General features: G+C 31.8%; 2 protein-coding genes across 4 annotated transcripts; both read left to right on the top strand.

Moving 5' to 3' along the window:
* The first annotated feature begins 3223 nt into the window (after positions 1-3223).
* LOC107408936 (phytyl ester synthase 2, chloroplastic) lies at positions 3224-11732 on the top strand. 3 transcript variants are annotated; one of them, XM_048480946.2, is made up of 14 exons: positions 3224-3794; positions 4341-4392; positions 4596-4651; positions 4768-4926; positions 5333-5437; positions 6025-6131; positions 6400-6521; positions 7562-7670; positions 8463-8593; positions 8904-9270; positions 9799-9912; positions 10695-10780; positions 10933-11042; positions 11256-11391. In XM_048480946.2, exons 1-14 carry the CDS (start codon positions 3320-3322, stop codon positions 11285-11287), a joined length of 2025 nt encoding a protein of 674 aa, XP_048336903.1. In that variant the 5' UTR covers positions 3224-3319; the 3' UTR covers positions 11288-11391. The 3 variants fall into 3 exon arrangements, 2 of the variants coding, with proteins under 2 accessions (XP_048336903.1, XP_048336902.1); XM_048480945.2 differs by lacking the exon at positions 11256-11391 and adding an exon at positions 11413-11732 and having other exon boundaries at positions 3225-3794; XR_007243051.2 differs by lacking the exons at positions 10933-11042; positions 11256-11391 and adding an exon at positions 10482-10599.
* Positions 11733-16496: 4764 nt separating this feature from the next.
* Positions 16497-22295, top strand: LOC107428013 (mitochondrial Rho GTPase 1). Its single transcript, XM_048480229.2, has 15 exons — positions 16497-16783; positions 17155-17350; positions 17435-17567; positions 17679-17816; positions 18193-18369; positions 18556-18813; positions 19008-19076; positions 19234-19289; positions 19556-19637; positions 19841-20052; positions 20149-20224; positions 20481-20593; positions 20785-20935; positions 21061-21247; positions 21968-22295. The coding sequence occupies exons 2-15, from the start codon at positions 17160-17162 to the stop codon at positions 22039-22041; spliced, it is 1917 nt and encodes a 638-aa protein (XP_048336186.1). The 5' UTR covers positions 16497-16783; positions 17155-17159; the 3' UTR covers positions 22042-22295.
* The last annotated feature ends 4067 nt before the right edge of the window (positions 22296-26362 follow it).

The raw sequence follows: 26362 nt of genomic DNA, 5'->3' as shown, positions 1-26362 counted from the left end.
TTAACTACAGAAATTTTGTTGCATGCGTTAAAAATTTTCTTCTTGCTGTTGGTCTAGAACTAGACCTTTGTGTATGGATATTCTTGAACATTCACCTCCAAAGCTGAGAAGCTGGGGGTGGATATCGCTGCTAATCTCCTTGTTATCAGATGAAAGTGACAGTGTGAAGACTCGCTAGCAGGATGCAAAGATCCAATCCCCAACGGAACTCAACCCCGATGAAGACAAGATTTTGAAAAATATCCTAGAGTTAGGCGGAGCCCTCTTTGTTTTTTTTTTTTTTTTTTTTTTTTTTTTTTGGTGTTTATTCTATAATTGCTAATGTAATTCCCTCTTTCTCTCTCTCCCTTTCTTGTTTTTGGTAACAAATGTAACTTTCTCACCATTATCAACATTGTGATTGATATATTACCAAACATTAAAAAAGAATAAATTTGTGATACAGTTTATCACAAAATGACATTATTCCTGTTATTGAAAAAAGAAAAAAAAAATCCACCTTTTCGTGGCTGAGAGCTTTGATATTTTCATAATATCAACAATTATGTCACTTTCTAAATGATCTTTATTCTTTTTGGGTAAACCACTTTCTAAATACTCTAGTTAACCAGTCGATTACTCAAGTTGATAGATGTGCAGCCAAAAGCCGATGAACAGTTTTTAGTAAAAAAAGGTTACTCTTCCATCTCATAGTCAACCTAGAAATTGTGGTCCAAATATATATTTAAAAAAAAAAAAAAAAAACACTAGAGATTCATCATAAACTTCTTAACTTTTGTTTTAAAATATTTTTGTTATGAAAAATTTCATTTTGGTGCAAACAACTAGTCCCTTTCTTACCACTAGTTTTTTCAATATTTTTTTTCTCCCTATGTGCATCTTTTCTCAGCGTCCAAACATGGTTATAATAATAAAAGATTTTTTTTAAACATTTACAATAATTTTTTCTCTTTTTTTGTATTCTAAATTTATAATCTTCTTGACTTATACAATAAAAGAATTTAAATGGTATTTTTATAAGTCTATTTATTTATTTTTGTTAGTACTATATAGAAAAAGAAAAATTGATTGGGAACTTTTTCCTGACGTGATCAATTTGTGTAAATAGGGACATCATTATTATGCAATGACAAGTTAGCAAACGGTGGCCGCGTCTGCCAATGAAAACAAATTCACTTCCATTCAAGCCACTGCTTCTTTCTTTTCCTATTCAATACTTTCCGCAGAAAATGTTCATTTTATATGTTGATAGCTCACTCTCCATCTGGATGTGGGGCCCTGCCACCAATACATCTATGCATGTATTCTCATATATATGTATGTCTATTTTTATTTTTTTAAATTAGATACATGCATTCTAATTGTATGGTTCTAGATTATTATTCAATATAATTACATTCCACTATTGAACCAAAAAAAAAAATAAATAAATAAAATCTAATTACATTCCACTCCTTAATTGAAACATACATTACACATTTTATCCCTCAAGTTATAAAATGTCCTGTTTTATAATATTTATTTATAAGATCAATCCCACTATGCATTTCGAAATATGCATTTGAAATATACACAATTCATTTGATTTTTTATTTTTAACTTCTTTATTTTATTTTTGTGCATTGTTTACGATTAATTTTAACAACTTTCTTGGTGAAAAAAGTGACTCTAAATTGACAAAGAAAATAATAGCTGATAGACAATAACGGGAGATTTTTGCAATAGGTTAAAGTGGAGAAAAAAAAAAAAAGATTATAATTCATGAGGTTAAAATATAGCTAAACATTTTATATCATTATATGTTTTCCCTTTTTTTTTTTTCAAGAAAAGGACAGCGTGAACCACTCTCTATATACTTATACATGCATTTCTATTTACAACCAATTATTATCCTACCCTTTCAGCAAATAGAATTATCACCCTACCCTTTTTCACCTTAAAAAAAGAAAAAAAAAATTATTATCCTATCTTTCATTGTCAAAGAAAGATAAAGCAAATATTATCCTACCTTTTCAACAATGCCATGCGATATCGTTGATTTGTAATTATAGAAGAAAAAGGAAACTTTATGTCTAATTATAAATAGTACAGCAAAATCTAAGCGTATTAAGACCGTGCAATTCAATTAACATTATTATGTTCTATACAACATACACGTAAAAGCTGATATAATATTATTATTACAATGAATTTAAGTTCCACCAAATGACAGTATTGAGTATTGTTTTTTGTTTTTTGTTTTTTTGTTTTTTTTCGCTCGTGTATATTTTATATGCTTAAAACTAAAACTGTTGTGTGTGTATGTGTTTTTTCTTTTATTTTTAAAAACAATAATGAAAATATAGCATTTTAAAACAATTTTAAAAACTATTATAAATTCGATATTATTATTCTTTTTTTCATGTGATTTATATTAAAACATGTTAAGTAATATATATATATATATATAATCAAGTTCCAATCAAATTTTTAATATTATAACTAAGGTTAAGATTTTCATTTTTAGTTTCTAAATAATATCTTGAAATTTAAAATTACTTTTATAATTTATCAAATTTCTACAATTTTTTTAAATAAAATTTTAATATATTATTAAATTTATATTTAATTATTTTTAAATTTTAATTCTTTTGTGTAATTCAAAATCTAATAAAAAAATTGTTCAATATAAATAACTATAATCAACCATTATAAAATATCTTCTTGCCAATTAGTTAAAATTTCTATATACGGGTTTGAGTAACTTTTCGGTATTGTTTTTTTCCCACGTGAATTTATACAATGTAGGTGTTATAATTATATATTTTTCAAAATTTTTAAATAAAAATTTACATTGAACACCGTACTATTAGCCTTAGGCATGTGCAATGGATAAGAAGGATTTACTACGATCCGGTTCTTCGAACCTTCCGGTTACACAAAAACGTGACAGGCACATGACCATTCTCCTCCGTGCTGCTTGCCTATGTTTTTGGCTTCAAAAGGACAACCAGCCTACATTGCACAGTGCCTGTCGCGCCTAAAGAGCTACCACTATACCCTACCACACCCTATCAGATCCCCCTTCGTACAATCTCCTGAATTTCCGATTTGGCCCATCCCTCTGCCGAATAATGATTTCCACTTTCCAATCCCCATTTCGTAATTTCCTACTTTATTGACGTACTTATTCGGCAATGAAAAATATGTTAGTTGATAATAAGTATATATATATAGTTGGAATTTTAAAAGTAATGATTGGGGGAGAGACTTTTTAAATCTGCGAAGTCCGCCAGGTCTTTCTTCTTCTTCTCCTTCCAGCAAATTCTTGGTTGCTCCAATGGCTTCCACCGGAGCGTCTCTCTGTCCCACCGTAATGTCCTCGGTTTTCGGCCGGGAAGTGAGGCCGTCAGCTGTAGGAAGCTCGAAGTTCAAGTCTAACAACAAGGTTTTGATTTCGACTCGGCGACTGGCTTTGTCCGCCGAGCAGCCAGCGGCGGCGACGGTCGGGACGGAGTGGAAGGAAGGTGGTTTGGAGAAGGGAATGTTTGAAGAGAAGCCCGAGGAGGAGGAAGCTCATAGGAATACGAGGATAGATGTTGAAGAAGAGAAGGAGAAGGGGATGAGGAAGAAGCATGGTAGCGAGAAGCAAGTGTTTGAGGTGGAGGAGGAGCGTATGAGTTTGAAGGATTACTTTGATCAGGCCAAGGATTTGATCAAATCATCATCATCGGACGGTGGACCGCCGCGATGGTTCTCGCCGTTAGAGTGCGGGTCTCGCTCGAGTAATTCGCCTCTGCTTCTGTTCTTGCCTGGTAAGTTAATCAGACTCCAATTTTCATTTTCAATTTCTATGCTCTTTTTTTTAAAAAAAAAAAAAAAAATTGTTTCTGGGGTCATATTAGCGGTGGAACTTTTTGTCCAAAAAAAAGATTTTCCACGAAAAAAGTACAATACTCATCATGGCTATCTAACTCAATTTTTTCGGCATTTCAGGGTATGAGTGCCCTTTTCAGGCTTTTTGAACGGCTTTTCTTCTTTTTGCTGATTATCTTTCCCTTCGAAAAAAAAAAATATTATTTTTATTATATATTAGAGAAAAGATGAATAATAATAATTTCGCTGTAGGAAAGTTAAGACTTTTCGGCCAGTTAACAGTGACATTATTTTGCTTGAATTATCTAATCCATAAGCGTTAAGAACTTTTTTAACTTTAATGAAAATCACTGACACAAAAAAAAGTTTGATACTTTAATGAAGAATTTTAGTTTCTTTAAATTTAATCTGATAGAATGCAACAAGTTGGTTCCCTTTCGGTGTTTTTATTTTTAATAATTTGTTCATTGCTGTGAATTGTGCAGGAACCGATGGCGTTGGACTTGGACTCATACGGCATCATCGAAGGATAGGAAAGTAAGTTAGCCAGCGATACTGAGCCACGAATGCTTCAAATACTGTGATATCCTTTTTATTGCAGTGTGGTACATAATTTTGTTGAAGCCGTGGAATATCTGAAACCGTGTTATGGCATTAATTGATTCGTTTAGTAGCTAATAATCCTATGGTCTTCTAATTGATTATGCTGATTGATTTATTGCTTCACCGCTTGAATGAAGAATTTTTGATATATGGTGCCTGCATATTCCGGTCAAGGATCGAACGACATTTAGAGGTTTCACTTTTCTCTTATGGCTTGTATTTCTTAGAAACACTTTGATTGGCATTATTGTTGCAGAGTTTGCCTTATCCCGTTTTAATGTAGCTCATTCCGGTATTTCCATGTCTCAGAGCTCGTGAAGCTGGTTGAAAGAACTGTTAAATCAGAGCATCGTCGGTCACCCAATAGACCTATATATCTTGTGGGAGAAACTCTTGGAGCTTGCCTTGCGCTATCAGTAGCTGCCCTTAACCCTGACATTGATCTTGTTCTAATTTTGGCTAATCCAGGTAGTGGGATTTGAACTTCGGAGTTTGCTTGCTAGTTGTAACAAAAAAGCATTTGAATATGCGAATTTGAATGTTAGGTGAGCATGCTTCAGAAGGGAAAATAGTTGCATATTTTGGGTCATTGGCTTTTGATATGCTGGTTTGTATACAAGCCTAAAAAAGGTTTCGAATAAAAATAATAAGATAAAGAAAGAGGAGATTACAATTATCATTTCTGAACAAATTACCTTGCGGTGAATAGAACTGATTTATGCGAATTAGATTTCTAAATAGGAAAAGACAAAATAAAGATTAATGAACTGGAATATCAATTTGCTTTAGAGCTGTTGATGTTCAACTGATTATTTTTATTTTTTATTTTTTAATTATTGTGGCACCCTTTTGATGTCCTTGTGGGTTGTGGCAGCTACTTCTTTCGACAAGTCACAACTTCAGCCTCTGATACCTTTATTGGAATTCATGCCTGACTCATTCCAACTTAGCCTCCCTTATATTCTCAGTTTGATGACAGGTTTACTATCCTTGAACTTCAACTTCTCATTTCCTGGATTGCTAATTGCTTACTCTATGTCCATACACTATTGATTCTGCTTAGAGATAACAATATTAAATTATAACAAGAATAACTTTTTGAGCACTGCTAAATCAACACGGGACTTTGGATAGTTTGGTAGGTCTGGCACAGATTTTCAGTGAGCTACTTAAGTAAATATACTTATGCTTTTATAGTGTAGATATGTTAATTTGTTAATCACTGAATGATTACTTTCAGATGTTCTGCTCTTTATGATGTTGTGTGTCAATTTTAACTTCTGTAATCACATTTTCAATGGGTCTAAGAGTGTCTTTGGTATGAAAAGAAATGAAGATTGTGCTTTTAGAAGACCAGGCTACTAGTTTTCTGTTTCCAGACCAAAGAGCTAAACTTGGAAGAGGAATGGCATTTTAATGAACTGGAATTTAAATTTACAAATGGATTCACATGGTTAATTCGTTTTGTTTTGCTTAATCATGGTGAATTGTTAGCAAAATTGGTCTTTGAAGCTTGCAAAATGTATTGTTGATTGATGTCCATATTTGTTTAATTTGTGCATATAGGTAACTCTTTAAGGATGGTGACAGCTAGTTTGGAGAAGGGATATCCTCTGCAACATACGGTTGAAGAACTATCACGTGATCTGTTTGCTGTGCCATCTTACCTCTCTGTAAGAAACACCTTTTGAAATATCATGGAAAAGATTATCTTTTTACAGAGTGCAAACGACCTCTCTCTCCCTGTCTATATGCTGAGGACTTGTATTGGTTTCTTGTCCATTTTATCCTCTGGTATTTTTTGTTGATAGAATAAGGACAATGGATCTGTTGATGCATATGATTGCCTTCTTCATTGCTATTTCATTTTGATTATCTATAAATATCTTCTTATTAATTTCCATTGATTTTTTAAAAAAGGACTGATAGTTGAGTTCACAGGTTCTTGCTGATATCTTACCAAGAGAAACAATTCTCTGGAAGCTGCGGATGCTTAAATCAGCTTCTGCATTTGCCAATTCACGCCTCCACTCTGTAAAAGCTGAAATTCTAGTACTTTCCAGGTTTATACATCTTCTTTGATTATCCTTTAATTTTAATAGTGATCAAGAGAACTTATTGTTATCAATAATTGTTTAGTCCTTTGAAAAATTGATAGCTTTCTGCAATCTCAATCATTTAAAGAAACAAAAGAAGAAAATACACAACAAATATCAGAGAGCTTAGTATATTTGATAGTGAAGATTGTAGTATTTTTGTGATGAATGGTTGTCTTCGAGTGATATTTGATGCAATGAACTCGATATTATTGGAATTGTTGTCTGGTTTGTCAAAGCATAGGCTAAAAGTTCATGCAATTGAGCATTTAACACCTCAGTTTGTAATTCTGAACAATAGCTATGGTTACAACTAAAACAAATGCACCATGACACAAATTAGACCTATCTTTGTTATTTTGTATACCTTGCTCATTAAGTCTTATCTCCTTGAATAATTCAATAATTATCGTATTTAGCTTCTGCCTTACTACTAGCGTTTCCTTCAAAGAGTTTATGATACTTCAGATTGAGAAAATCCACATTCTTGCTACCATTCTCAGCCTTGACTCTCACCTTTGAAACTAAAATGGTCAGAAGGAAATTTTACCATTGAAGAAATCTAAATTGTAAGAGAGAGAGGAGGGGGGGAAGTTCAGAAGCAAGTGTTAATCTGTTAGTATATATGTATCACATTGTAGCTATAAGAAGGATGGGATATCTTCTGATTTTATTTCAGGGATCCACTTATAGGGTGTAAATAGGCAGGAGCTGGCTTCATACATGTTGCTATGATTTTCATCAATAAAAATAAATGGATAGCACCAAAGGAATTTGCCTGTTAGTAAATGCACAAATCAATAATTTCACAATCTTTATGATATTTCTCTAGTTTCCGAAACTTCTTTGAGTGCAGACCTTGTGATTAATTGTGTTGGTTATATTCTAACTTCTATAAGTATAATTCTTTTTGGTTGTGAACTTCTTTGGCATCCATATGTGTGCCATATGCTTAAGATTTTATCTTTTCACAATTATAGTGTTGAATTCACTGTTTGTATTCTTAGTGGAAGGGATCAGTTGCTACCCAGTCAAGAGGAAGGTAAACGACTCTTCAAAATGCTTCCGAAGTGTGAGATTCGTCGATTTGAAGATAGTGGTCATTTCCTCCTATTGGTAGGATAATCTTTTCTGTCCTCTCTTCATGTCTTTCTGCTAGTAGAAGCTTTTCTCAAAGTATTTAAGTTAACTGACATTCTTAATTTCACAATGACTATTACATGTCTCAAGTTAAGTCCAAAATGAATGAGAAAGGGAAAGAAGAAAAGAATGCAAAATAATAATAATAATAACAATAATAAATTTAAAAACTATTTAACTTGGATTAAGGAGAGTGAGGAAAAATGTCTATAAATGTATATCAAGTTTGTTCTCCCTTCTCCTTGATAGAAGTATATGCGGCTATAAACTCTTTATAGACTTAATTCTTGATCATGGTCTGTAAACCAAAAAGGAGAAAGAGGAAACCAAAAAAAAAAAAAAAAAAAGAACTGTTTTAATGCAGTGATTTGAATGCAATATAACAGCTAAAAGTGTTTGTTGGTATAATAACTGTTTCTTTAAACTCTACCAGTCACTGGCTAAGATCTAGGACAAATAAAGCTTTGATTTACATTTACGTATTGAAAGAAGTACACTGTTTATATATATTTAGGTTTATAGTATGATTATCTATTTTTTGTGAAGTAAATATATATTAGAAGAAAAATATAGAATGGATACAAAGTTTTGATATTTTATTTTTGGTATTCTCTGTTTCCATTTTTGGTTGAAAAATAAGAAAAGAATCAGTATTATACACCTGGAAAACTCTGGTACTTGCTGTAGTACGTTATTAAAAAAATTCTTTAAAATCCCATGAGAATGTTCTCCTTGATACTTAGTACAGTTTCTGCTGATACATGGCAGGAAGATGATTTTGATTTGGTAACTGTTATCAAGGGTGCTTGTTTCTATCGGCGTTCAAAACAACATGATTACATTTCTGATTACATGCCTCCAACCGCCACTGAGTTTAAAAAAATAGTTGATTCGTACAAGTAAGTAGTATGGTTCTTTAACTTGCATTTATATATATATATAGCTTCTGCTACCGTAGTCTAATCCTGTCCAGATATTATATGCGATGATATTTGTTAATTGTTGATTAATGACTTCTAATTGCTTTACCATATCAAATTGTCTTTTTTAATTATACCATGCTGTGTTATACCTATAAATAATTGACTCACAGGTCCATTGCTCCCCTTACATCACTGTATTCTGCCAACATTAGGGAAAAAGAAAAGAAAGGGACTCTAACTGTTAATATTAATTTCTAATAATTGACAATTATAATGTTTTTTTTAGTTGGTTTCATATGGCTACTAGCCCGGCGATGTTCTCAACTTTGGATAATGGAAAGATAGTGAGGGGCCTTGCTGGGATACCTTCAGAGGGCCCTGTCTTGCTTGTTGGCTATCACATGTTATTGGGACTTGAAAAGATTTCGCTTGTATCCCAATTCCTGATAGAAAGAAATATTCTTGTGCGAGGAATAGCACATCCAATGATGTTCATGAAATTTAATAAAGGAAGGCTGTCTGAATTAACGTTTGATGCGCTAAAGATCATGGGGGCGGTTCCCGTATCTGGAAAGAACTTCTTCAAACTTTTCTCTTCAAATTCTCATGTCCTACTCTATCCAGGTGGAATGCGAGAGGCACTTCATCGGAAGGTAACACTTCACTATTGTTTAACCTTGAATCCTTGATGATGATTAACGTCCAGTCTCTTCAGAAATCTAGTTTACTCTGTGACATTTCACTTAACCTATGAAGTTTATCCCAGCAAAACCTAGGTTTCCATGAGTCAAAATGGCAGGGTTTAAGCAAAAAAGAAAAAAAATTCTCAAAGTGAAAGGTTAATGAAATAGGGATTACTTTCTATCCCCATCATGATGCAGAATATTCTGGGTTTATTTATGACAAGAGCCATCCTTCTACCATGTCGATTTGGACATTTCTAAGTTATGCCTCTTAACAATGTATCAAGGTGTGGCAGAAATTTAGCTTCTAACCAATGATGCTAACTCTTCTTTTTGTGAATGTTTCTTACTCTGCCATTAATGAAATTTATGCATATGCACTTGATTAATTTTGTCCTTGCACAGTATGAAAAATATATTTTGCTTGAAGGTTAGATTGGTCTCGTAGAATTCAAATGGTTTTGGAAAATTCCAGTAAGCTGATTCTATACTTTCCAGGGTGAAGAATACAAGTTATTCTGGCCAGAACAGTCAGAGTTTGTGAGGATGGCAGCTAGGTTTGGAGCCAAAATCATACCTTTTGGAGCTGTTGGAGAAGATGATATTGGTGAAGTAAGTCTGAAGGCTTTATATTTCTTGCTGGTCCCTTATTTTTCTTGTTATTATTATTCACATTATTCCTCTATACATTGTAGATATAGATGTAACAACTGAGAGCAGAAGTAACGGTATTGATATGAATATCATATAGGGCTGTGTGCAAGTGCAAGTGTGAATGTGCATGTGCGAGTGTGTATGGTTTGTTACATTACATATCAGACACAGTTCTCTATGTATATAAGGGAAAGAAAGATGTAGTTTTGCTTAGGAGTTATAGAATAATTTAAAGTTGACTCTGTGCTATGGTGTTGATAAACATTGGGAAAACAGAACAAAACTGGAATGCAATAACTTAATGATATATTCTGGTAAAAGAAAGGGATGTTGTCTAGTTCCCAGCCATTTATAAGGGAAGAATCTTATAATGTTACTAAGCAATTACAATACTGATTAAAACTTATTGTGCATAGGCAAAACGGAAAAATAAAGCAACAACCCAATGAATATTACTTCTGATAAAAGAAAAGCATTTGATGATAGAGTTCCTAGCCATATTATTCTTGTTTCTGGATTGGCTCTAGGTACATAGACATTGGTATTATTGAAGTAGAACAAGCAAGTTTTTTGTGGAAAGCTTCTCAACAACCATTTAAAAAGCTGTTTGGTGAAGAAATTGTAAAGGAGATTATTTTTATCATGGTACTTACAAGCATGACAATTATACCTTATTATACAGCCACTAAAAATTTGATTCCATGTTCATCACATTCTCAAGAATTCTCCTTTGTTTTCAGGTCTTTTTGGATTATGATGACCAGGTGAAAATTCCTTACTTTAGGGATTACATAGAGGAGACAAAAAATGAGATTGTGAGATTGAGGTATTTTGAAATTTTATATTTTTTGATTAAGTTCTCTCTCCTTTTTATGGTTGCAAACCCATGCATTCATTATGGTTTTCCTTGTTGCGCCATTTCCTAAGACCTGTAGACTAGTTTTCTGTTTGAATATTGATGCAATCTAGTGATCATAGGACTGAGAATGCTGGGGAGGTTGCAAATCAAGATCCATACCTTCCAGGAGTTCTGCCTAAATTTCCTGGCCGGTTTTACTACTATTTCGGGAAACCAATTGAAACCAAAGGTAAGTGTATTGTAGTTTCACCTTTTTTGGGTTTACTGAAGGACTAATAACTGTGTGGATTGGACTGCAAATCCCTACCTTCATGCTTCCTTTCCTTGATAAAATAACTTCAGCATATATTGAAATACTTTATTTTTGACAACTTGTAAACCAAAGAAACATATTCTGGATTTTCACTTGTTGGAAAATTATACTGATAAATTGCTCTTGCAGATTTGAGGTGTGGAAGAAGGAAAATTAGATAAATGCTTTGAAACCCGCTTTATAGTTGTGGGATACTATTAGTATATGTCATATAAATTATTAGATATATGTTCAATTTTCAATACAACTTTGTTTGATTTAGATATTTAATTGGTATAATTTGAAGGGATGAAGCATGTATTAAGAGACAGGGAGAAATGCCACGAACTTTATTTACAAGTGCAGTCAGATATTCAGAGATATATTGATTATTTGAAGGAGAAAAGAGAACATGATCCTTACAGAAATCTATTGCCTCGGCTGCTTTACCAAACCACACATGGATTTACATCTGAGATTCCTTCATTTGAACCTTGATCAGTATTTATATATATAGAGGGAGAGAGAGAGAGAGAGAGATTAAGAGAGCTAGGACTGATTTAAGGGCAATTCTATTGGGTGATCAAAGCCTTTTCTAAAAGAGTTAAAAATCCTTTAGCTGCCTTATTTATTTATTTTTTTTCTCCCCTTATATATGTATACACACACACACACACACACACACAAATATTATGATAATTATTAGGTAATATTAATATTTGGGTTAGAAAATATATTACTTGCTTATTATTATTAGGTAATATTGATATTTAGGTTACTCCACATTGGAGAGGCCATTAAAGAAGAAGAGGCCATGTATGAAAAGAACACATTGTTTAATTGCAAATTAATAATAAGGTCATCTTTTGATGAATAATTAATAATAAGGTCATTGGTTGAGGGAAAAGAAGAAATTGAAATGTTGATGTGCATGTTTTTATGATTAATGTTGCTGTGAATGTTAGTTTTCTAAAAAGAAAAAAAAATGTTGTTATGGATATTTACTATTTGTTATATTATGTAATATTAGAAAAAAAAATCGTATATTATTATTATTATTTTGTATGTACAACAACAATACTTAGGAATATAAACGGCTGTATAAAATAACGGATTTACCACTAACAGACTATAATATGTATCTAATATAATATTTTATAAAATAATATGTACAAAGAGTCTCTTCTTCAGTCATCAGGATTCTGGATTTAAGATAAAATGTAGGATATTAATCTTGGCCGTTGGATTTCGCCAACGGTTAAGATTAGGTTTAAGCTTAAAAAAACTCACGTGCACCCAAGAGAAAGAGACGCCCTTCATCCAAGCACCGGACTCCGGTACAGTACACTGCCACTCCCAGCTGGACCAAATGCAGAGGCACATGTAGTGCATGTACAATTGGTGTATCAGCTGCTGCATCAAATCGCCGCCCTTCATCATCATCATCAGATTCAGATCAGCAGCTTGATACCTCATCAGTATCACAGCTCATGAAGGGCCAACTCGACTTGACCTTTTTTGGGGCTCCTTAGTGACCCTTTCATACACAAACAAACGGCTCCAAACCGCGTGCGCATCTATTTATCCATTTGCACGGTAAACTAACTAAATATGAACTCTTTTTTTTTTTTTTTTTTTTTTTTTTTTTTGGGGAAATAACCACATATGAACTCTTATACACATATTACATGATCATGATTCATGGCATAGTGTTTGGTGGGGCTTTTAGATATATATCAAACTTGTCAAATTTTTTTTTTTTTTTTTTACTTTTTTAATCATCACAATAAGTAATGTTGTCCAGTACTAGATCAAACTTTTGTGTATATATATTTTTCCCAAAAAAAGAAAAAAGAAAAAGGAAAATATGTACATAATATGAATATTTTGATTAATTGACACTCATTCGTTCAGCCGGTATAATTGAGAAAATCCGCGACTTTTGTATTAAATTATAAAGGAAAATATATTAATTTGTTTGTGTCAGATTTTTTATAAAATTAATTATAGTGCAAATTTCATTTGGATTCCTTCATTTTTCCTGCAATTATACTTTCCTACTATGCTTTGGAAAATTAATTCATTTAATCACATGAATGATATTAAAATGTACAAAATTTCAAATTAAAATGCAAAAAAAATTGAAATGGGAGACTTGGCCACCATAGCATCTTTGGTGTATATATATATATATATATGTACAATTTTTGTCAAATTAATAAAAACATATGTAGAGATTATTATTTAATTCATTCTCAACTTTATCATATTCAAAACATTACTTATGATATAAAAGAATATTACTGGATTTTTATTACGATTAATTTTTTTCTATATCATAGTTATTTATATATTTATCAAAAATGTAAAATTATAATAAAAAATGAAAGGTAGTCGGATCCTTTTTAGTCTTTAGTCTTTTTATATTTTTGATAATGTAAGAAGAAAAGGAGAAGGGCCATCCCCTTCTTAATTTTTATTATATTAAAAAAATTTTAAAAATAATAGTCCAATTTTTTTTAAAAAAATTGATATATATATATATATATATATATATATAAATATTAAAAAAAAAAAAACGGAGAAATAGGATAGGTAGTGGGGATCACCCTTTTAATTGTTCTTAACGTTTTTAAAAAATGTAAAAATATTTTAACAAATAAAATAGAAAATGGGGTAAGAAATATGGAATCTTTGTAATTTTATATTTTAAATGATATTAAAAATTGATAGAGTTTTTAATTAGTATATGAGTTAAATGCATTTTTGTCGTATTAAATTTTACATTTTAAAATCTTTTATTTTTTAAAATTATATTTTGACACCTCACATACAAATCATGTGGAATGACAAGTTGATACTCTATTAGCTAAAAGTCAAACATAGTTTAATTTGCAACGAATCAAAAATTGAGATTCAATACAGTGAGTTTCAAAATTGAAGACTAAAATTGAGAAATTCTCAAATTAAGGTATGTTAAATTTTTTTTCTTTTTCTTTTTCAAATATCCTCCATATTCTATTATTATTATTATTTTCTAAGAAAACTCAGCTAACACCTTTAATCAATAATCGGTTATTAAAAAAAGGGGGCTTGGAACCTTGTTGAATCCAAAGCCAAACAATTCTTAGGCTTTGATTAAACATGTTTATTGATTTCAATTCCTACATCCATATTCCACATCATATAAATATGTATATGGGGTTTTAAGGGTTTGTTTGGCCATGTTTTTCATTTTTAATTTTTAAAACATTGTTTTCAAAATATAAAACAAAAATAGTTTTCTATTATTTTATGAAAACAATGAGTGTGTGGTTAATTATGTTTGAAAACAATTTTAAAAAATAAAAAACATAAAACAAATTTGGATAAAGTAAAATTATGTGTTTTTTTTAATCACAAAAAAAGTATATATATATGTATATATATATTTTTTTTTTGTGGTATAACCCAAGATGACATCTATAGTATATTATAAAAATTTTTGGAGCTAGATTTTATATATGTTGTCGATGTTTTGGTTGTTAGTCCTTTTATATTAGTTAGTTTGGTAGACCTTGTTGGATCTTTTAGTTTATTTTGTAGAGATGTTTTTACATATTATTTATGAATATGATATTTTGGGGAATTTTTATGTTTCACATTATAAATTTTATTTAGTGTCATGCGCATGACATTTATCACATTTTAAATATATAGACTAAGGGTGTAAACTCAATATTATCAGATTATTTCTCATTGTTTCTCTCTCTCTTTTCTCATTGTTTTTCTCTCTCGCTTTCCATGATAGACATCTTTCCTCCCATTTTGCAAAAGCAAATGAATAGTACGTACACTTTACTCCCACGACCAAAGGTAAAGGGACATTATAGTACATGGTGTTATGGTTTAAGTGGTTTCACTTCATTACCACTACCACTTTCTCTCTCTCTTTTTGGCTCTCTCTTTTTATTCACTTAGGCACCACTCTCCTTCACTCTCTCTCATAGCATACCATTTGTTTCTTCCAATCTTCACTCACTAGGCATAGCTCTCTCTCTCTCTTACTTGTTCCTTCCAAACTTTCATTCTCACCTTTAGATGGATTGCAACCAATTGTTAGGCAGACTGTTTCTATCAGGAGGAGAAAAGGCTCAATATTTTTTTGGAGGAGATATTAGGATTCATGTACAACCATCACATATTTATTTTGGATGACGTTTTTACCAAAATCAACTCGGCTTTTCAAGGTTTAGTCCCAACCCTGAAAACCCTTGCAATCTTATCTCTGCCAAACACATAAATTATCATTTTACTAAAACAAAAACCAAAAAAGTTCTTTTTAATTCTAGAAAAATTCTATATAGTCTTGTTCTTTATACGCTATCATAAAAATATAAAATAACTTTGCATACTATTCTTAAAAAAAAAAAAAAAAAAACTATAATTCATACGGTCCCAAAACAAAGTCAAAATCACATTTTTTAAACAAATCAAACACCACAAGCAAAGACAAAACTTAATGGATTGAAACTCAATTTTGGTTATGTACTTCACAATTTCAACAACTCACTCCATTAAGTTAGAACTTATGGCATCGAATTTGGCAGCCTTTTTATCCTATCTCATTCACTTCTTCCTGTAGGTTCACCTTACATATCTTTCATCTTTAAAAATCTTTACATGCAATGGTTAGAAGGCTTTTGGCCAAAGAAAATTGATAGTTGCATTCCGTTTAAAGAGTTTGCTAAGAGTGGATCCTGGTATAAGAAAGAAGAAGAGTGGATATCGAATAGGCTTTCTCTTATGCCACAGTAGTTTTTTAATTTTTTTTTTAAACAAGCAAAACATATTAATCCTGAATAATTTTATCAATTTTTTCTGTTTGAATGCTTGATATGATTGAGATCAATTGGTATGTTTGGCCTTAGTTGATTGATTAAACACATAAAACATGTTAAATCATGGCCAATCGAACATTAGTGAGACATTCGATTTCATACAATTTAAGATCCTCAAAAATTTATTTATTAAAATGTTCAATCAAAAACTTATAAATGTTTTTAAATACATTTAACTGCATGCTTTAAAACATATTTGAGATAATTTAATAATAATTTTTTATCACAAATATATTTAATTATAAATATGTAATAATTTAAGTATAATAAAAATAGAAATTGATGTAGAATTTATTTAACAATAGAAATAGAAATTCTTAAAAAATGAATGGATAAATTCCCACCACACCATTTAGGACCTGAAAAATCCGATGCATGCGACCGAAGGAGTGATGGGTTCGTGGGCTCCATCGTACCAGAAAGCTATAGTCCTTTATGCCACGTGCGTAGAATGACGTGGCAAGCTTGCACAGAAATCCCAAACTAGGCTAGGTTGCATATTTGATCATGAGAGCACTAAAATCCCGACGAGGCTACGTTGCATCTTTGATCATGAGAACATTAAAATCCCGTGAACATACTGGTAATTTGAGACACAGAACAGGCAAAAAAAAAAAAAAAAAGTTCGATTCCTAACCAAAAAGAAAAGACACATGCAATAAATAAATAAATAAATAAAAGAAGAAGAAGAAGAAGAAGAAAAAGAAAAAAAAAAAAAAAAAAAAGCTTCGTACACAATCTCTTCCGAAAGCAGCCGTATCAAGGAAGAAGCACCACCGGCAAAAGCTGGGTTTTCTGGTATATATCGCCTTTCAAAAATCGCTTCCATCACTTTTTTTTCCAACTTCTTCCTTGTTTCAATGAAGCGCCAGCGATACTTCTTAATACAGAATATATATATATATATATATACATATATTGTTTCTGTTTATCAATCAGGATGTATAATTCAGATTAGCATTGTTTTATATTTATAGATTCTATAGAACTTATTGTGCAATTTATATGATGTTGATAACCTAGAGAACTTTTTTCGGTTGTGTTACGGCTTTTGTTGAATGCTTTTTCCAGCTCTTTGAACGCCTTTTTTAACCACATTTATGTGATTTGTAATTCGTCTGACATTTGGGTTTTGGACTTTTTTTTATTTTATTTTTTATTTGTTGCAGTTTCAATGACTAAAGGTCGAACTAAGATCCGAATTGTTGTTGCTGGAGACCGTGGGACGGGAAAATCAAGCTTGATTAAAACCGCTATAACCCTGAGTTTCCCAGCCAAAGTTCATCCTGTGCTGCCTCCGACAAGGCTGCCTGAGCATTTCTTTCCAGAAAATTTGCCCATTACCATCATCGACACTTCCTCTCGGTGAGATGAATTCGAAATCAACAATGCGATTTGAATTTTGGGTTGAATCTAATTTCATCTTATTATTATTATTTTTCTTCTCAGTGAGGAGGATAATGGTAAAGTTGCTGAAGAATTGAAGCGGGCAGATGTTATTCTGCTTACCTATGCATGTGATCGGCCGCAGACAATTGATCGTTTGACTACTTTCTGGCTTCCTAAACTTCACCAACTAGAGGTTTTTTTATTTTATTTTATTTTATTTACATTCTATATAAATTTGATTTTTGACATAAATCTTGATACTGTTTACAAGTGGACATACCTTTGTCCTAACTTTATGTGCCAGGTGAAGGTCCCACTTATAGTGGCTGGCTGTAAACTGGATTTAAGAGATGAGAACCTGGAACATTCGATGTCAGCAATTATGCAACAGTTTCCGGAAATCAAAGCTTGCATTGAATGTTCAGCATATAAACTTATTGATGTATGTATCGAATGTGAAGCTCCTTTGCTGCTTTAAGTGTTAATATATTTATTATATTATAACTTTTTTTTTTTTTTTTCCCCATATTAGCAATCTTGCATTGCCTCTATACGTGCATGTTATGACCTGTCTGTCATTTTGGGTTCACTCCTTGCTTATCTCTCTGTTTTAATTGGATTTTGTGTGCATGATACTAAGCAACTATTTGACTGAATGCTAATTTACTACGATCTGGTTCACTTGCTTATATCTTACATTTAGTTGGGGTAGTTCAATTATCTGGAGCATTTTTGTTTTTTAATATCTTGTGGAAATATCAATTTAATTTTTGAACTTTTGGAGTATATTTGTTGGTTGAGCCATTGCCTTTTTGCAGATTCCTGAGGTTTTCTATTATGCACAGAAAGCTGTGCTCTATCCAATAGGTCCACTATTTGACACAGAAACAAAGACATTGAAGCCTCTTTGTGAATGTGCATTGAAGCGAATATTTATTCTTTGTGATCGTTACAGGGTTGGTGCCCTAAGTGATGTACAGTTGAACGATTTCCAGGTTCGCTCTTTTCTGTTCTATTGTTTACATTCTAGACTCTGTTCTCAAAGTTAATCCAATGCTCCAAAACTATTTTGACAGTTTAAAATAATCCTAATTTGATACATAAGACAAGTTTTTTGCAGCTTAAAGTAATAAAAATTTATTTTTGAGATGAATGGAATTCTTATTTAAATTGTCAAACAGGTTAAGTGTTTCGGTTTTCCATTTCAAGATTCTGAAATAAGGGGTCTTAAGCGGACCGTGCAAGAAAAGTTGCCTGCAGGAGTCAATGAACGTGGCCTTACTTTGGAAGGATTCCTATTCCTTCATGCTCTATATATCGAAAAGGGGCGTACGGAGACTACATGGATTGTCCTGAGGGCATTTGGATACAATGATGATATAAAACTTGAAGATGATCGCATCCCATCTCCATTGATTTTGAGACGAGCTCCTGATCAGGTATATCTTATTGAGTTAAATAATAAATACTGTAGTTGCGACTTCTAAAGTTGCTGATATTTTTAACGGTTCTATCGGATAACAAATTATATTTTCCTTACCCAGCTCCATGCATTTGTTTTTTTACGTTGAAGTAAAGCATAGAACATTTTTTTCGAATCGCTTACTATATTACCTTGTCAAATAATTTGCAGAGTGTGGAGCTGACAGATGAAGCTATTGAGTTTCTCATGGCAGTTTTTGACTTGTTTGACAGTGATGGTGTAAGTTTTCTTTTTTTATACACTTATCTGTGTAATTCCATGTTGCATAGACTTTCAAAGTGTTCTCTGTGTTGAAATTCACACTTCAATTTTGCTGTGTCCCTGTTGGTTCACAGAATTCTTGTAATGATGATTATGTGTTTGTTTTTTCCCACAGGATGGTGCACTACAACCTCATGAGTTAGAAGAACTATTTTTAACTGCTCCTAAAAGGTAGTTCAATTTCATTAGAAAATTACTTATTACTGCTTGGCTTAATTTGCTTGCATATTATCAGTTATTTTCCTGTTCCAAAGGCATCCTGTGCACATATAGATTTATTGCAAATTGAAATTATATTTTTTCTTATTGCTTAAATCTCAGCAGCTTGTAACCCTTTGAATCTTATGGTCAATTATATGTTGATGATCAGTTATGGTGGCTGGTTACAATGGTTACTTGGCATGGATGTTTGACATCATTCTTTTTTAAAATTCTAGTCCTTTTACAGAGGCATTTTCTAAGGAACTTGCAAGGAGAAACGCATTTGGAGGGCTCTCACTTGATGCCTTTTTATCAGAGGTAATATATATATATATATATATTTGGGTTTTGAGTGGAAATGAAGCTAGATAATTTTTTTTCCCCTAGTTCATTAGGCCTGTTTGAAATTTGCTGTAATTGTCTGAGTCCTTGTCCATGTCTATGCTTGAGTCTTATAATTTAATGGATACAATTCTTTGTAAATCAGTGCCTAAAATCTTTAATAAAGTATGTGGTTGCAGTGGGCCCTCATGACACTACTAGACCCAACTTGTAGCATGGAGAATCTGTTATACATTGGTTATATTGGTGACCTTTCGTCTGCTATTCGTGTTACTCGAACGAGACGTTTAGATCGCAAAAGGCAACAATCACAAAGAAGTGTTTTCCAATGCTTTGTCTTTGGCCCAAAGAAGTCAGGAAAGTCTGCACTACTTGATTCATTCCTTGGAAGGTCTGGACTAGTTAAAATTATTTTAAATCTGATTCTTGCTAATTTAACTTTCTTGACAAGTAAAATTAAGATTTTTGGCGGTCATTGGAAATGCAGGCCATTTTCATATCATGGTTACACTGCAATGACTGATGAGCGGTATGCAGCTAACATTGTTTATCGACCTGATTGGGTAAGTGTTGTTAAGTACATTTAGAACCTTGTGTTTTGAACACACAGATACAAACATGTTACCTGTAGGAAGAGGCGTGATATGGTGAAACATAAATGATTTAATTGTATCACTGAGTTGTATATGTCATAACTTTCCAACAATTAATGGTTCCTTGTGTGGTTTTTGAACCAATCACCTATTCTAATGGTGGTTTTCATGTGATTTAAATTATTAGTTTTTGTGTCTGAACCCAATTATTTTGGTTATTTTGCAGGAAAGTAAAAAAACCCTTGTGTTACAAGAGATTCCTGAAGATGAAGTTAGCAAACTTTTTTCAAGGAAGGACTCTTTGGCTGCTTGTGATGTTGCAGTTTTCGTTTATGATGCGTAAGCAACAACTCTAATACTGTAATGAATAATTGTGTTTACTGGTTACAATAAGATTATTGCCAATTATTTGCTGTTAACAGATTTGAAAGTACGTTGATTATAGTATTTCAATATAGGACCCTTCTCTCTTTCTCTATATGTATATGTGTATATGTACATTACACTATTGGTGCCTTTTACTTTGTCAGTTCTGATGAGTCGTCCTGGAATAAAGCAACTAAGTTTCTGGTTGAAGTTGCTGGTCATGGTGAGCGTACTGGCTTTAAGGTGCCTTGCCTATTTGTAGCAGCTAAAAATGATCTGTATTCATTTCCATTGGCTATACAACGTTCCACAAGGGTATATACTAAACACTAAACTAAGTATATTAATTGTTCTTGTTGTAGTGCATAATTTTTAATTTTTACCTTCTTTCAATTCTCTTATTCCTGAATGTTTGATGACATTATCGACTTGCTTTGTAGGTTAGTCAGGATATGGGAGTAGTTGCTCCCGTTCGTATCAGCACAAAATGGGGCATTTTTAATAACGTATTCCATAAGATTGTGAGTGCTGCTGAACACCCGCATTTGAGCATTCCTGAAATTGAAGCTGGGAGGAGACTCAAGCAGTGCCACCGCCTCATAAACTGGTCTCTTATGATCATTTCAGGTATGACAGTCTTCTTCTTCTATATATATATATATATATAGAGAGAGAGAGAGAGAGAATAGAACACTTTTCGATTGATTGGGAACCATTTATTTGTTCTTTCACTAAAACCATTGGGGTGATGGAAGTACATCTTGTGGTTAAGAGTTAATATTTCCTTTGGGAATTATTTATTACTTGTATGCATAACTTGAATTTGTGTAGTTATCTGAGACTATTTCAATTGATAATTTGTTAAGCCTTTTGGTGCTCAAAGACCATTCTTTCTATGATGCTTGAAACTCTTGATAGCTCTAGTTACCAAATCAATAGCCAATTTTTTTGTTTGTGCAAAAAACATATTCTAACTGTAAGTATATGTTGATGGAATCAAAGATTAAGTGGGAGCAGCTGAGGAATTTGGAGGAGACTGTTATGTTACTTGAAAGTAATTTTTTGATTTTTTTGATTTTTGATTTTGATTTTTATGGTTCCATGGATTTTCATTTCTGGTTGAGAGAGTTGCCCATTTTGTTGTGGTTTATTCTGACTGACTGCATAAATGTTGTTTCCTTAAATTTGTTGGCACACAATGTCTCTAATGAAATGAGGATTTTTCGTTTATGAAGCCTGATTTACAGTTTTGTTTCAGTGCCGTAGATTTCTGGTTAGGCGATTTTGACTGCTTCTGGCTTTTTGTTTAGTTTCATGTGTGTTAATGAACTGTTTGTTACTTGACAGTTGAAACTGCAGTTGCCATTGTCGGACTGGCAGCTTACCGTGTTTATGCTGCAAGAAAGAATACCTCCAGTTAAAGAAATCAGCTCATCTGGGGCCTACTTTCAGTTGTTGGGTGGGGCTATGATCATCAAATTCCTTCTCTGGGTCATTTACGATGGTTGTGTATATAAATTGAAATTCTATCTTATCACAGAAATGAACTCTATTGTTTATATAAAGAAAGAACCTGCGCTTAGTGACTCAAATTGGGATAAAAAATATACCAAGTAGACCAAAGTATGTATATATATATATATATATATAAATTTTGGTAGAAAGTATGTACATATGTATGTGAGCCTGATTTCGATTCTAATCTGCAATAGTATGGCATATAACAATTGCTCCATATGATAAAAGGAAGCTATATGCATGACATATTTAGTAATATTTAGATTATACAGCTCCAAGAGTAAATCTGTTATTCATTCGGCCAATGTTGTGGTAGTCTATCCACAGACCAATACACTTCCAAGTTGTTGACAGTATTTTCCATAAACCCGAAACCTCCGTGGTTACATGCAGTCCAAAATCCAAAGCCAAACAATTTCAATCCATCATGTAAATACTGCATGGGGTTATTAACTAACAAAAAAAAAAAAAAAAGAGTACTGCATGGGGTTTTACTTTTAGGTTGTTGGTTTGTTTGTATGTATAACAACATTTTGAATAGTATAATTGGCTGTGCCTAAAATGACCTATTTACCCTTAAGGAATTATATAGTTAATCTAATAGTATTTTATCGTATATTCCACGTATAAGAGGATCTGTGACCAATTGCAATGAGTGAAAATACTATAAAAGAAAATAACAATAATAAATTGAAGTACGGAATTGAATTTTATGAAAGTAAAATTTTGATCGATTTTCACATAGAAAATGTATTACAGTCTCATATCACACAGGTTTTGGAAGCGTCCATCTATTTTTATATATATAAATATACATACGTAGATATATATATATATATATATACATGGGGTAAAATGGGAGATGTTTAAAAATATTGCACATTTTTTAATTCAAAATTAATATTTTATTTAATTTAGAGTAGTTATTGCTTCTGAAACTATTGTTTATTATGTAATTCAAAATTATTTTTTAATTCAAAATAATTGTCGATTGATTGGGAACCATTTATTTGTTCTTTCACTAAAACCATTGGGTTGATGGTAGTACATCTCGTAGTTAAGAGTTAATATTTCTACTTGGGAATTATTTATTGCTTGTGTGCATATATAACTTGAATTTGTGTAGGTATCTGAGACTATTTCAATTGATAATTTGTTAAACCTTTGGTGCTCAAAGACCATTCTTTCTATGATGCTTGAAACTCTTGATAGCTCTAGGTACCAAATCAATAGCCAATTTTTTTGTTTGTGCAAAAAATATATTCTACCCGTACGTAAATGTTGATGGAATCAAAGATTTAGTGGGAGCAGCTGGGGAATTTGGAGGAGACTGTTATATTACTTGAACGTAATTATTTATTTATTTATTTATTTATTTATTTTTTTATGGTTCCATGGATTTTCATTTCTGGTTGAGAGAGTTGCCCATTTTGTTGTGGTTTATTCTGACTGACCGCATAAATATTGTTTCCTTAAATTTGTTGGCACACAATGTCTCTAATGAAATGAGGATTTTTTTTTTTTTTTTTTTTTTTTTTTTTTTTTTTTTTGTTTATGAAAACCTGATTTACAGTTTTGTTTCAGTGCCTTAGATTTCTGGTTAGGCGATTTTGACTGCTTCTGGCTTTTTGTTTAGTTTCATGTGTGTTAATAAACTGTTTGTTACTTGACAGTTGAAACTGCAGTTGCCATTGTCGGACTGGCAGCTTACCGTGTTTATGCTGCAAGAAAGAATACCTCCAGTTAAAGAAATCAGCTCATCTGGGGCCCACTTTCAGTTGTTGGGTGGGGCTATGATCATCAAATTCCTTCTCTGGGTCATTTACGATGGTTGTGTATATAAATTGAAATTCTATCTTATCATAGAAATTAACTCTATTGTTTATATAAAGAAAGAACCTGCGCTCAGTGACTCAAATTGGGATAAAAAATATAACAAGTAGACCAAAGTATGTATATATATATATATATATATAAATTTTGGTAGAAAGTTTGTATATATGTATGTGAGCCTGATTTCGACTCTAATCTGCAATGAGTATGGTATATAACAATTGCTTCATATGATAAAAGGAAGCTATATGCATGACATATTTAGTAGTATTTAGATTATGCAGCTCCAAGAGTAAATCTGTTATTCATGCGGCCAATTTTCTGGTAGTCTATCTGCAGTCTAAAATCCAAAGCCAAAAAATTTCCATGCCTACATCCATCATGTAAATACTGCATGGGGTTATTATATATATATATATATATATATAAGAAAAAAAAATGTACTGCATGTGGTTATTATATATATATATATATATATATAAGAAAAAAAAATGTACTGCATGTGGTTTTACTTTAGGTTGTTGGTTTGTTTGTATGTATAGCAACATTTTGAGTAGTATAATTGGCTGTGCCTAAAATGACCTAGTTACCCTTAAGGCACTATATAGTTAATCTAATTTAGTATTTTATCGTATATTCCACGTATAAGAGGATCTGTGGCCAACTGCAATGAGTGAAAATACTATAAAAGAAAATAACAATAATAAATTGAAGTAACCGAATTGAATTTTATCAAGTAAAATTTTGATTTTCACATAGAAAATGTATTTGTCTCATATCATACAGGTTCTGGAAGTGTCCATCTATTTTTATACATATACATATACATATATATATATATATATATGTATATATATGTGGGGTAAAATGGGAGATGTTTAAAAATATTGTAAATTTTTTAATTCAAAATTAATATTTTATTTAATTTAGATTACTTATTGCTTCTGAAACTATTGTTTATTAGTTTTCTTTTTAAACTTTTTTTTTTCACCAGTGCACCTTATCTATTTATCATTTAAAAAAAAATTATATAATTTAATTTTTTGATCTAGTTTTTGAAAGATAAATAAATATTCCTACCAATAATATTATTTTATTTTCAGTATATTCCTCCCCCACTCCATCTTTTTTTTTTTTTTTTCATTTGTTTTTTCATTTTTGGACAGGGGAGGGAGGTAAATGTACTTTTAACAAAACCTAAGGAGTCTTTGTGTCTAATTTATTTTGTAAAAGAAAAGGGCAAAAAAGTCTTTTGATGACTGGTCAGTCTAATAGTTTCAGCTCAGGGAGGTCCTATTTTTGGAAAATCACAAGGGACATCGATGCATATGTTTTCCCTATTATATAATATTATAAAAGGGTAATGAGCAGAGCTTTTTTATTTTAATGAAAAATTTCAAAAGCCAGAGAATTTATTCAGTGCATAGTTTGCTTTGTTTGAAAAACTGAAGCAGAAAACTGTTGAAATGCTTTACCATGTTGCACATAATTGACATGCAAAAGCTGGATTGCTGATAGCGATCACTTCATTATTCAATATTCGAAATCTGACTAAACTTATCTTCCAAGACAGGCAGTTGGGTCAATTTTTGAACAACCAAACTTGCTGCCTGTAAGAAAACAAGTTGAGAAGCTCACCTAACCAGGAATAAATAATTGAATAAAAAGCAATTTACCTCATGGTACCATGCACATATGAAATAAAATTTAACATCTTTTGAAATTACGTGCGTGGACACTTGAAAATACAAAGCAAAAGAGAACAGAAAGATAATTACACGCATCTATCTTCTAGACCTATAATTTACAACTATCAAGAAATAGTAGTTTCCATACACAGTTTCATCTCTTTGTTTAATATATATATATATATATATATAGATATAGGTGCTCTGGTAAACTCTTCCAGAACATGCCAAATCGAAGCCAAACATCAAATGTTCATCATATCAAGGCAATAATATTAATGAGAATGAAAATGATGCACTCTCTTGCCATTCTCTAGACATGAATAATAATATCAAAGAAGACTTACACATGAAGTATTATTATATTAATTAAATAGTTGGAGAACATACCTAGCCATCAAATACTTTCCTACCTACCTGAAAAGTAACAATTAAAGGGGCACTGGTTTATAAATACCGAAAAGCATATATGCCTCCAATATATGAAAGATATTGAACCTCATAAATAGAGAATAGTATTCATCGAAATAATAAGAATAATAATAGAGAAATGATACCTAATTAAATTGACCAAATTTGCTGCCCGTGTGTCCATACGAGTCTGGGAAGCATTCCCAACAGACTATTCTTAACTATGAGTAATATGGACCCCTTTCAATACATATATGATCAACTGTGTGCTGTGAATTGGATCCTTTACTAT

This window comes from Ziziphus jujuba, chromosome 9 (genome assembly GCF_031755915.1).
Source record: "Ziziphus jujuba cultivar Dongzao chromosome 9, ASM3175591v1".
NCBI classification, from domain to species: Eukaryota; Viridiplantae; Streptophyta; class Magnoliopsida; order Rosales; family Rhamnaceae; genus Ziziphus; species Ziziphus jujuba.
Note: the sequence above shows the minus strand (reverse complement) of the source record. Positions and strands in the feature narration are given on the sequence as shown.